Raw genomic sequence first — 13118 nt, 5'->3', positions numbered from 1 at the left:
TTCTATCTACTTTTCTATAATTAAGAAAAGTGTTTATCAAGTCATTTTTTTCACTTCATGGTAGTTCGATAATTTTTTAAGTTTTATTTTATACTTCAATCTTCTTACTTCCACATTAATATTGAGAAAATCAACATTTCTTCTGAACACAACTTTCGTAATTATAATTAAGTTACTGTGATGCATTACAAAGCAATAAACAGATCTCTATAAAGTTAATTTATCTCTACTTTATATTTTCCATATTTGCAACTTTAAATTCTTACCAGAATATTTTCAATTTTATTTCACATGACACCTTTATATTTTTAGTTTAATTTTGTAATTATTTTTCAGTCTGTGGGTGAGGGAAAATGAAAACTTTGAGCAAATTATTTCAGCTTTTACCTTACTTCTCTATTTTTAGGTCCTCCCAGTAACCTATTGAAACAATTCCCCTCCTTTTTTTTTTTCAGCTTGGATTCTAATATTGATTCTTGCCAACTCTATTTACCAATAAACATCTCAATCCCTATATCATGAAACTTTTCAAAGAATTTTTTTCAACTGCTCACGACAATATCCTCTACCTTAGCAAAAAGATCACACAAATTTCTCTAAGACTTTAGAGCCATCATCATTTACTGCAAGATGAAGATTTAGAGGTTCTGTTCCCCACAGTCCCTCCACTAAATCTTATTCTTGGTTTTTCACTGATTGGTACTTCTAGCTGGCCTGTGTTAGGCCATGTAGCTCCTCCTTCCATATTAGGGTAAAAAATTTGCATCACCATTGTAAAGGATGTCATTACTCTTTATCAGTGAAGAATAGAGCAAGAAGAAATGACTTGAGTCAGATACTCTAAAGATTCCTAAAGGATCAGAGATCATTTCTCAGCTCTACAGCACATATGCCAGGGAGCATCCAGACAAAAGGTAACATGTAACCATTCTTTCCAATAGTTTGCTTGTCTTTTACAAACCTAACTTTCAAAATAGATATGTTTTGGCTAGAGGTTCACAATCACATTTATTTACAATTAAGAAATTTCGTTGGTTTGATTTCAGTAAAAAAATAGTGTCAATAGCTCTAAAAAAGATTTTTGCAACTGCATTTTTTAGCTGACTTCTGAAATAAGAATTCTGAAATAACTCCCTACTTAGTTCCATTCTTGGGAATTACAGAGCCATTATATTCACAGTGAAATACTGTGAGTGTATATGTATTGATTCATGTGTATAAATATATACTGAGCAACGTTTCTGTTTGAGTAATATGTTTATATATTGTTACAAGAATATTTTTACTTCATAAACTTTTTGAGCTGAATCCTTTCCTTTTTATTTTAAAAAAACCCAGCTAACACCTAAGAACAAAACAAAAAGAATTTCCTTTTAAATATTTAAAGTAACTCAATCTAAAAAACTCTATTCAAGAGTTATTTCTACCTCACCAACTGTCTAAACTAAGAAACAGGACTAACAACTTATAGAGATATTATCATTGCTTTAATGTCGGTTTAGAAAAGACTATCATAATTTTACTTCAATCTTGTTATTGCATAGGAGGTACACTTGGTTTTGATTTTACTCATTTAGGAATTTTAGGTTTGATCTCTAATTTTCTGATACTATTTTTATTTTCAAAGCCTTAGTATCCTCCACATTTAGTATCTTTCATTTATTAGTACTGATAAATAAAACAAATATTTTATGTCATAATGTTCATTTCAAATATCTAAGAGTTTATCTCATGGACATGGACAACAATGTGGTGATTGCTGTGGAGAAGGGGGTACAAGGGGACTAAATGGCAATGGAAAACATGCAATAAAGAATAAAAAGATCAATCAATAGAGTAGATATTCCAAAGAGAAGTCTTTACAGAATAATTTAATATAAAAGAGGAAATCATACAAAAATCTGAAGTTCATCCTCACACCACTGTCCATCTTTAGAAATATCCCAAGAGTATTATATTGCTGTAAAGAATTCAACAAGTATACTCCAGATTTACTTTATGCAAATTGCTCTGTTACTTAAAGGTCTTTACATCCTGGTCGAATTTATAACTGTGATGGTATTTATCTTCCAAATGAAAAATTTACTATTTTTTTACCTAGCAACATAGAAACACCTAAGTAATGATATTGTAATTTGTACTAGCTAGTCAGCTAACAGAATATCTCATAATAAATGCCCACATTTGTTTACAAATCCAAAATATCAAGTAATGCTTTAGTACATAAAAATTAAGATTCTAGATATATAATTTCTTAATATGTGTGCCTAATTTTCTCTATCAAAACTGGTTTAGAGTGTTACTCTTTTCTTCTCTTTCAGAAATATGGTTAATGAGGTTGATATAAGTGTGGTAACTTAAAAGTGTCCAAGGCAGTGCTGTTCAATAGCATTTTCTATGATGAAGCAATGTTCTATTCTCTGTGTGGTCTAATTTGGTTGCCACTAGGCACACACAGCTACTAAATACCTGAAATGTGCTACTACAACTGAAGAACTAAATTAGTAATATTATTTCATCTTACTTAATATTAACTTACATAATAGCATGTGGTTAGTGGCTACTGTACTGAACAGTACATGTCTATGGTATTGAAATTATTGAATATTTTCATTTACAAATACTTTTGAAATGGAAAAAAGTGGTTTCTTTAACAAAAGCTATAAACATAAATTAGTAGACCAGAGTTTGATAGGGAACACTCTTGTCCTAATATGAACCTTTTTTTATTACCATAAAAGTTAAGAAAGTCCTGTTTTCCACATGGAACAGCATATCATCTCTTAAGTACATATACTGTATTTTGCCATGTATAATGCACACATTTTTGCCCAAATTCTTAAAGGAAAAATAAGGATATGCATTATACATGGCTAGTTCCTGTAATATCTTGTATCTGTTCTTGTGTTTTATAATTATGTTACATAAAATTTCTTGTACCATAATATGTTCAAAAATAAATGCTAAAATTCCTTCATAATACAAAAAAACTTGTATCTCAATATAAATAAATAAATAAATAATTGAATTAACAAATTAAAACAAAAAAAATTTTCCCTGAAAGTTGGCCCCAAAATGTGGGTGCACATTATACACAGCAAAAACATGGTATACAACCCAAGAAAAACAACATTGCTACAGACTACCCTAAAGAGACAGTCAGGCACTCATTAATTATAAATATATATGTGAATTATATAAATATTTATAATAATTAAATACATATAAATATATCTGTGAATTAAAGAAGTGAATAGTCTACTTATGTTCTTTATTATAAAAAGAAATACACGCTGTAGTGAAGAAAAAGTCTGTACAAAGAAGTGTTGAAAAAAGTGAGAATTAGAAATAATTTGAAAAGAGATATCCCAGGCACAGTGTGAAGCCTGAAAAGATACACCAAGGTAGATCACGTTTAGCTGACAAACTGCAGTTTCCTGAAAAGATAGTGACTTTACCTGAGTGGTATGAAAAGTAGGAAATAATGAAAACTTTATAAATGAATGAATCTTCATTCTATTCTTATTTCTAGGTCTTTATGTGCCTCTTTTAAGTATATATTTGAAAATTAAAAGGAGTTTTAAACCTGGTTGTTTTGAAGTCTCTCAGAGCTGTGGAGATGTACTCAGATAAATGTTTTTCCATGAGTGCTACTCTGATCCAGGCTCTCCCCTAAAAGGAAAAAGAAAAAATCAAATATGAAAAGACATTAGAAATTAAAACATTTTTTCTCATGGCATCAACAATATAAGCATTTTAATATGTTAAGAACTCATCCAAAATATATTTGATAAAGTTAAAAATCTTTAAGTAGATAATGGGTAAATTTTTATTATATATAGAATAGATTTTGTTTCTCTGAAGGTATAGGTTAAGCATGTCAGACAATCCTTGGAAGAAAAAGAATTATTAATACTGAGTTACTTGGATTACGGTCTTCTTTTAAATCATAGAATGTAATCAGAAGACATAACGCTCTACTTCTATGCCCAAATCAACAAGCTTAATAAAATGAATCCCCTTAGAAAGCATGAGACACAGAGTCCATTCTCTGTAACAAAAAATAGCGATTTTCACACTACTTGCTTAAGAAAATGTCTCGCCTAACCTTCTGGAGGGAGGTTTTAGACAACTAATTATGAACCAAATTTCATTATTTATCATGCATCCAAAGCATGAGTTACTGAATTTGATGCCCCCAGAATATTCTAAAAAACTGTTACCAAATATTTAAACCAGAAAGAGCAAACAACAAAAATATCCCAGAAGCATGGTCTAGCACAAAATTGCAGAAACAGACAATTCTGACTAAATGTGAATAGTTTATTTTTACTTAGTTGGGACTAACCAATTAATTTTTTTATAATCTAAAACATTTCTTCTGGACTATTTGTTTAGAATGAAAGAATATAAGAGGTTATATTTGTAGTGATAATTTTAAAATTCAATTACTTTCATTTTCACTGAATACTTTCACAAATCTCCAGAAAGTCCAGGAAAGTCAACTACTCAGAAAATCAAAACACTGCAATGACAGTGGGGAATAAAAGTGACATTAATCAATACCTATGATGGTCAAATACCTACCTGTATGGAGGAAAAAAGCATTCTTTAGAAATGACTCCAACTCTAGTAAATTCACCAAACTCTCAGACAGGAAGGATCAAAAAAGAGTCAAATATAGACAGCTAATAATACCTGTCAGGCTAGAAGCAGCGGTATTGTTGAGAGACAGAGGAAAGATATGAGTGCAGTTAGCAAGCCAGTCAATCTGCCCACCAAGCTGAGAACCTCTTTTAGCTTCCCCAGGGCTCATTCCTTTGTTCTCACTGAGTAAGCCCAGGGGAACGTACAATTAGCTGTGGCTGACTGGAACAAGAGAAGGAAGAGGAAAGCCACTGGCCAGCAGTCTCGAGATTCTTGAAATTTAAAAGACACAGAGACTAGCAGTGGTAGTCTGACTCAAAAGGCCAGGATTTCACCAAAACAGAAGCAGGGAAAGTTGCCCTACAGAGATAGTAAAACACAGGAGTCTATGCTATTGCTAGATGAGAAATATGAGGAAGTCCCGCTTCCTGATTTAATTTCAATCCATACAAAACTGGGCTACACCTAGTTTCCTGTCCTTGGATGTTTGTGGAATTCTCTGTTATGTTGTGAAAATAAATTGTGATGATTTTAACCATTTCTCTCAACAAAAGAATTGTTACTAGTACAGAAGATAAATAGACATTTAGAAAAGTTTTGGGGCCATGGAGTGAGAAAACTGAAAACTAGGCTTAACATTTTAGCCTTTACCATTACCAATTAGGTTATGGTGAACCAATGAAGTTTTTTTTTTTTTTCCCAGAGACACAAATATTAATTTGTCGCTGCAGGTTTCTGGTTTTTAAAACAAGTTAAAAGTCGTCAACATGTCTTTAGAATGTAATAATGTACACTTGGCTCTGTTGTAAGAGCTTTATACACACATCAAAATATTTAATCCTCCCAAGAACTGTGAGTTGGGTTACAATACTAACCCTATTTCACCACATGACGGAACAAAAAACAGACAACTAGAAAACAGGAAACTCATCTCACAACCACCAAACTGACCAACCTACTGAACTAATACCCATACACTCTCCCATCCTTCCTATTTCAGGGACTTGTAATCATTTAAGAAAATAAAAGAACAAATCAGAGTGGGCAAAGATATTTGCATTGTATGTATTTGACAAAGACTCATTCATAAATAACAAAGAATTCTTACATATCCATTTAAAAATGACACTGTAAGGGAAAGAATTTTAAGTACAGATTCAATTTCTTTAGCAGGTATCAGAATTTTCAGATGTTTTCTTTTTGTGTTAGTTGTGTAAATGATATTTTTTCAAAGAATTTACCCATTTCATTTAAACTTTCAAATTTATAGGTACAAGGTTATTCATAATATTTTCTTTTAGGATTTTTAATGTCTGTAGGGTCTCTGGGGTGGGGCTCTTCTTCATTCCTGGTACTAGTGATTTATAATCTTTCTTCTTCATCTTGCTAGAAGTTTATCAAATTGTATTAATCTTTTTACAAACACCAATTTTTGGTTTTGTTGATATTCTTCTAGTGTACATTTGCTTCAATTCAACTGAATTTTTGCTCTTCATTATTTCTTTCCTTGTACGTTGAATTTATTACTTTTTAAAAATAGTTTCTTGAGTGAAAGTTTTGATGACTGATTTTCAGCCTTTATTCTTTTTTAAAAAAATACATAAAAGCGTATTCAGGCCTACCTATTTTCTTCTAAGTAGAAATTTTTATGTGTGTACTTTCATTATCATTACTTTCCAAATATTTTTTATTTTAATTGTAATTTCTTTCATCCATAAAATTGATTTCTGCTAGTCAACAATTTTTAAAATTAATTATTAATTCTAGTTTAATTCTATTGTCATTAGAGAATAGTTTATATGATTTCGATCCCCTAAAATTCACTGAGATAAATTACAACTCAACAAATGATCAGTTTTTGTATATATTCTTTATGTGTTCATTAAAAATGGTTATTTTGTATTTTTTATTTTGATTTTCTTATATGTTGCAGTTCTCAATTATTATCTTTATTTATGTTTTCTTGAACCTATTATAATTACTTAAAATTCCATTACCTGCATCTCCCATAGTCTGTTTCAATTGTTTTTTTATATCTCAGTTTTGGTCATTTGGATCTTGTTTCCTGAAGTGCCTGGTGATTTCTGATTGAATAGTAGACACTGTATATGAAAATCTGTAGTGGTTCTAATGCTATTTTTCTCTAGGGTAGATTAATTTTTCTTCTGGGAGGTAGACAATTAACTTGAAAATCACTGTGCCCCATTTAAGGGACCACATTTAGACCTTTCCAGGCTGGTCTTCATCTGAATTTCCCTTACTTCCAAGGGATAGCCTTTAGGGTCTCAAATAGAAGCCTGAAGTGTTTACAGGTCCCCTCCAATCAGACTGACCTTGAATTCTAAGGTCTGTCTCTCCAGTACAGGACTGAAATCTTTGACTGGATTTTTAAGCCTCCTACCTGCTACTTTCAGCTTGACTTACGAGATTTTTGCTCCATGCTTCAGATGACTAGAGTTGGCAAACATCTCACAGGATCACTGTATGTATAAGTTCAGGCACACTGGTTTGCAGTTCTTTCTCTCGATTAAGTCCTGGTTTCACTGGCAGTTCCAAGTTCCAAGTTGTTTCACTAGCTTGGAGACACTACACCTCTATACTCTCTGTTTAGCCTCTATAATGAAGTGAACAAATGCCCTTAGGCTAAAAGCCAAGATGAACGTAGGGCACACTTCATAAATCATCCTCTGCAGGACTGTGACCACTGAAGTTCTCATGTCTTGGTTGTTCTCTTATGCCTTAAGTTGGTTGCTTTATGCATTTTACACATCCTTTATCGTTGTTCTTGGCAGAAAAGTTTCTCTAATAAAAGCTATCCTGTTTTCACTGAAAGCAAATATTACTCATTCCTCACTCTATGATCATCTTTTTAGAAGCAAATTAACCCTTCTAACTTGATTCTCTGTTCCTACCCCTCCTTTCCATGTTTTCTCTATACTGTACCCAATTAATCATTTTAAAATATAATCAGATTATACTACTCTATTCCTTTTTTAAAAAAAATGCAAAAAAGGAAACCTCAAGTAGCTCCCCATTGCACTGAGAATGATATCCAAACTCTTAATCATGACTGTATCTTCTAGTCTACACTTTGCTTCCTCAGCTTAATATTTGCACGGCACATTTCTTCCCATAATTCACATCCTGACTCAAATATTATTGCCTTACAGATCCTTCCCTATGACTTCTACCACTCCTATCACTTTCTAACTTCTGAGATACTACATATATACTTGTTTGTTGAATTACTAAAATGTGATGGATGTAAACATTGTTCTTTGCCATCTTCTTCAACACTGCCACTGTATCCTCAGCATTTACAAGTTTCTGGCACACAGTATGCACTCAGTATGTACTTGTTAAGTAAGTGAATAAAATTAAAGGAGATAAATATCTTACTCATAGCTAGGCACTGGAGCCACCTAAGAAATGACATAAAAATGGAATATTTAAAAAAGATTTGTATGAACTTAGTATTTAAAATAGATATAGTGTTAAACAAATGGGCAAAATCAGAGTATTTTTGGTTTCTCCTGGGACATTGTTTTATTTTCAAAACTTCTTAAGTATTTCTGACATTCTTCCAGATTTGGGGTCATTATAATAAAGAACCAGGGATAGGAAATGTCAAGTGGTGGTTATAACGGGAAATAAATTTGTGAGTCAATAACAGAAAATGATCATATAAATGGCCTCTTTGCAATCTTATATCTTACTGTAAAGTTCGAGAGTTTGGTAACTCTGCGTAGCTATCATTAATAGCCCCTCTGCCTCTGCCTCTTTCAGTAGAACAGTTAGCTAACCTGCCCCTGGGACACGGCAGTGACAACACCAGATTCTGAGCAAGGGAAAAAGTAAACAAGAAGAGGCAAACAAGACTAGGCAGGATTAGGGACATATATCATATGAATGCATTAAGGATTACATTCATAGTTCTGACATGGTATAGGTGCTCAATAAAAACTGATCAGATGGAGAGACGCATGGATATACGAATGGTTGATACGACTAGTACATTCAGAAATTGGCCTACTATCTTAAATTCAATAAGAGATGAAATGTAAAGGGTAAGCAACCACAGACTAGGAAAGCCAGACCTAGCCCAAACAGTAACTATTCTTAAGAAGAAATAAAACAGACACATACCCACACATAAGACATACAGGAAGAGAGGAAAAACTTAAGAGCTCATACTTTGAGGCTGAAAAATAAAACTAAAGAAAAAAAAGGATTTCTCGAGCTTGAAATCAGTTGGAATACTAAGAAAATCCAACAGAGATACCTTCAAAATAATAGTAATTTAATATGCAATTAGGGGAGTTTCTGGCAGAGGTTATATATTACGCTTATATGTAATCAGCCCAACAGCAGATGGGAAAGACAGGCAAGTTCAAAAGAAAATGAAGTATTACTGTTGAGATAAAGTTATTTTTCTAAGACTAATTCTAGTCTGAAACCCAAAAAAAATTGATGTACAGAAATCCTATGTCCCAGAACCCCTGCATACTGTAGAAAGACCAAATGCAAATATACCTGAGATGGAACAATTATAGGCATGACCTTCCATTCAAATATTTTATTCCATCGTTAGGTTATGGTTAAGCTCTAGAAAATAGGCTCAACTAGTCACAGACAAAGCAAATAAAGGTAAAAGTCTGTATTTCATACATCTTGGTTTACAGTGACTCTATATCAGATCTCCCATGGTGGGAAGTTTCCACAAAATGAATATGTATTTTACAGTGGTACTAGGACACAGATACTCCTAATTCAATCAACTCAACTAAAGTTACAGAATGTTTCTGTGCTAAATTAGTCATTGCTCTAAAGTGCATCTTGTCTTCCTCTGTTTAATATGTCATCCACATAATCCTAAAAGTGAAATTGGAGTGAATCTGGCTTTTTATATTGCATTAAAAAATGTAGCCCTGTTTTGATCCCAAGTGTACTGAATTACACGTTGTTTGGCCAGTAAGTTTGGTGCTTTGATTCTGGGATGTTTTCATAAGTGTCAAGGCTTGATGAGACCACTATATACACTACTAGTCACTCCAGACTGTAGCTCAAAGGACCAGTAAACCAGCCATCTGAAGTATTTGTTTAATCTTTCAATCCTGACACTCGGTAGGTGTGCTTTACTGAGTAGATTAAGTACTTTCTCTTCCCTCCACAATGAATAAAAACAGGAGCAATCTTTGCCTGAAGATTTTTAGCAGAATAAACAGGCAAATCATAGATCTCTTTTTTCCACTAAGTGGAATCTGTTTGAGGTCTGGTCAAAACAAAAACATAAATGCTGGATTTAGAACATGAGTGTTCTGTCGTGTTTTAATACTGAACACTGTTTTTTTACAAAGTAAATATTAGCTTTCTCCGCTGGGCAGCATCTTGCTGTGCATGGCCTAATCCCAAGAGTCTCACTAAGAAAGGTGGTGAGCTAGGGTTTGCATTTCTTGGGTCCACCCAGGTCCAAATGTGACATTTCTAATGTTTGTTAATGTTTTGATTACCTTTTGTATTTTGATGGGTGCAGCTTCTATAAATATATGCTCTTCTCTATTGAAAGAATTTAGGACATACTTGTCATGTTAATCTCTCCTGCTTTGTATTTGGACGTAAGAAAAAATGTTATGTAGCACCTGGGTACTTTCTATTTTCATAGACTTGAGTCATTTAAATTATAGCTAGTCTTTTCATGTTAACCTGCAAAAACCAGGATATTAAACCATACGGAAAACTGATACAAACTCAACTAAGATGCAAAGGAGAATTCAAACTGTACATTTTTAAACCTGTAGACCAGACAATTAGAAAGTAAATAAATGAATAAATTCAATATTTCAAGAAAATGAAGGCCAAAGGACGAAGACAATAATTGTGACAAAAACCCATTTCATACAATAAAGACCAAGATAAAACATCTATGAGAAAAGAAGTTTTTAATTAAAAAATATGGTTACAATTGACTTAAGAGTGAAGATATTTATTGGCCTAAGAAATATGTGAGGCAGAAGAAAACCGATCCAATCCGAAAAAGTTAGAACATAATGAAGCAGAAAGGTAACTGTGGTTCAGACAAGAGCCTGAAGAGCCTTTATATACATTATATTTCATTGATATTTATTATATTACAAATAAAAACTAGAAACTTTAAAATATTAAGTAATTTAAAAATAAAACCACTATGTGTTAATGTAAATGACATTTTATGAAAAATTATGCTTTTTAAATAAAAATATTAATGAGAAAAGTGGCTATGTTTTTACATTTTTCCCTAATGTATGGCTTAACTAAACGGAACTAGGTATCTGCTTCTACAGTCAACCTGTTACAATGTGGTGTCATAATTTAAACACATGAAGAAAATCTAGCCGCGCAAAGATACATAGTTAGAAAAAGAAATCTTTTAGTACCCTTTTCAGGTAACTCTGGATATTCTCCTTTGGTTCTACATCAAAACTCAATAAGTAACCATTTCTTAAAAGTTAATTTCAACATGAAATCTACAACTACCTAGTGAACTTTGCATACTGTGTTACACTAAATCTATTGGTCTGTTGCACTTGGAATGTATTTTTTTACTCATGCATGATTTTAGAATACCATGCAACTGTCATTTGGAAAATGTGAGTTACTGTTGGGTCTACCACATTTCACTAAACAATTAAAAAATACATCTGTTAACATCAATGTTACCAGAAAAGTCTTTAACTTCTGGGAAGCTATCAAGCTTAAGATGGTGAATAGAAGCTTTCAAAACCTCTAATCTTTACACAAAAGCTTTAATTTTACTATTGGCCACAAATACTGTCAACTGTATTCCTTGGAGTAATTGACTCCCTTTGTTCATTTGTATTTAAGAATGTCTACCAGATACCCGGCCAAGACAGAGGCATAGGTAGACACACTGTGCCTCTTCGCACAACCAAAATTAAGAACACCAAAAATTTAGAAACAAAAAACACCCAGAACTGATAGAAAATTGAACTGTATAGAAGTTCAACAACTATTCATCCAAAACCAAGAAGAGGGGCAAAGTTGGCAGCCGGCAGAGAGGGGTCACAGCAGGAAAAAGCAGCAGCCGGCAGACCCCAGGGGTAGAGTGTCAACGAGCAGACCCAGTGAGGTGCGTGAAGCAGCTGGCTGACCATGATCACACATTTGCACACAGATAAACCAGACAGAAACAGGCAGAGAGACAGACTGTGCAAGCCAGGGCCCCAACATCAGGAAATAAAGCCTAAAAGCACCTATTGAGAAAACTTGTGGGGTTTGACCTGCTGGGAGAGTCTCTCAGCCTCACAAAAGAGTTCGATGGAGAGACCCACAGGGTCCTACAATGTACACAAGCCCACCCACTGGGGAACCAGCACCAGAAGGGCCTAATTTGCTTATGGGAAGCAGCCAAAGGGACTGAAATATGAGACTGGAGCAAGAGCCACTGTTCCCTCTCTGACCCCACCCCCGCAAAATGGCTCAACGGAATAACAGATCAAAGCCCCAGAGCCAATACTTTTAAGTGACCAAGAGAGAGCAAACCTATCAGATGCACAGTTCAAAGCACTGGTGATCAGGATGCTCACAGAACTGGTTGATTTGGGCTGCAAATTAGATGAAAAAATGAAGGCTACACTAAGTGAAATACAGGAAAGTGCACAGGAAACCAATAGTAATGGAAAGGAAACTGGGACTCAAATCAAGGGAGTGGACCAGAAGGAAGAAAGAAATGACCAAACAGAAAAGAATGAAGAAACAAGAATTCAAAAAAATGAGGAAAGGCTTAGGAACCTCCAGGACATCTTTAAACACTCCAACATATGAATTATAGGGGTACCAGAAGGGGAAGAGAAAGAGCAAGTGGAAAACTTATTTGAACAAATAATAAAGGAGAACTTCTCCAAGCTGGCAAAGGAAATAGACTTCCAGGAAGTCCAGGAAGCTCAGAGAGTCCCAAGGAAGTTGGACCCAAGAAGGAACACACCAAGGCACATCATCATTACATTAGCCAGGATAAAAATGAAGGAGAGAATCCTAGAAGCAGCAAGAGATAAGGAGACAGTTACCTACAAAGGAGTTCCCATCAGACTGTCAGCAGATTTCTCAAAAGAGAAAGGGGCTAGAAAGAAGTATTCCAAGTCATGAAAGGCAAGGACCTACATCCAAGATTGCTCTATCCAGCAAAGCTTTCATTTAGAATGGAAGGGCAGATAAAGTGCTTTCAGATAAGGACAAGTTCAAGGAGTTCATCCTCACCAAGCCCTTATTATATAAAATGTTAAAGGGACTTATCTAAGAAAAAGAAGATAAAAAAATGTGAACAGTAAAAAGATAGCAAACTCACAGTTATTTACAACCACATCTAAAACAAAAGCAAACTAAGCAAACAACTAGAACAGGAACAGAACCACAGAAATGGAGATCACATGGAGGGTTAGCAACAGGGGAGTGGGAGGAGGAGAAGGGGAGGAAAG

General features: G+C 33.8%; 1 protein-coding gene across 6 annotated transcripts in view; it reads right to left on the bottom strand.

Annotated features, from left to right (window-relative positions):
* The window catches only part of RUNDC3B (RUN domain containing 3B), a 141502-nt gene that overhangs the window by 67955 nt on the left and 60429 nt on the right, over window positions 1-13118 (bottom strand). For all 6 annotated transcript variants that reach the window (XM_037129273.2, XM_053672811.1, XM_037129274.2 and 3 more), the window contains one exon: window positions 3587-3672. In XM_037129273.2, the coding sequence (XP_036985168.2) occupies window positions 3587-3672 (86 nt within the window). The remainder of the gene's footprint in view (window positions 1-3586; window positions 3673-13118) is intronic.

This window comes from Artibeus jamaicensis, unplaced genomic scaffold, assembly GCF_021234435.1.
Source record: "Artibeus jamaicensis isolate MK-2021 breed Jamaican fruit bat unplaced genomic scaffold, CSHL_Jam_final contig_787, whole genome shotgun sequence".
Classification (NCBI taxonomy): Eukaryota; Metazoa; Chordata; class Mammalia; order Chiroptera; family Phyllostomidae; genus Artibeus; species Artibeus jamaicensis.
The sequence above is the reverse complement of the archived record's forward strand: the minus strand, read 5'-3'. Positions and strand labels throughout refer to the sequence as shown.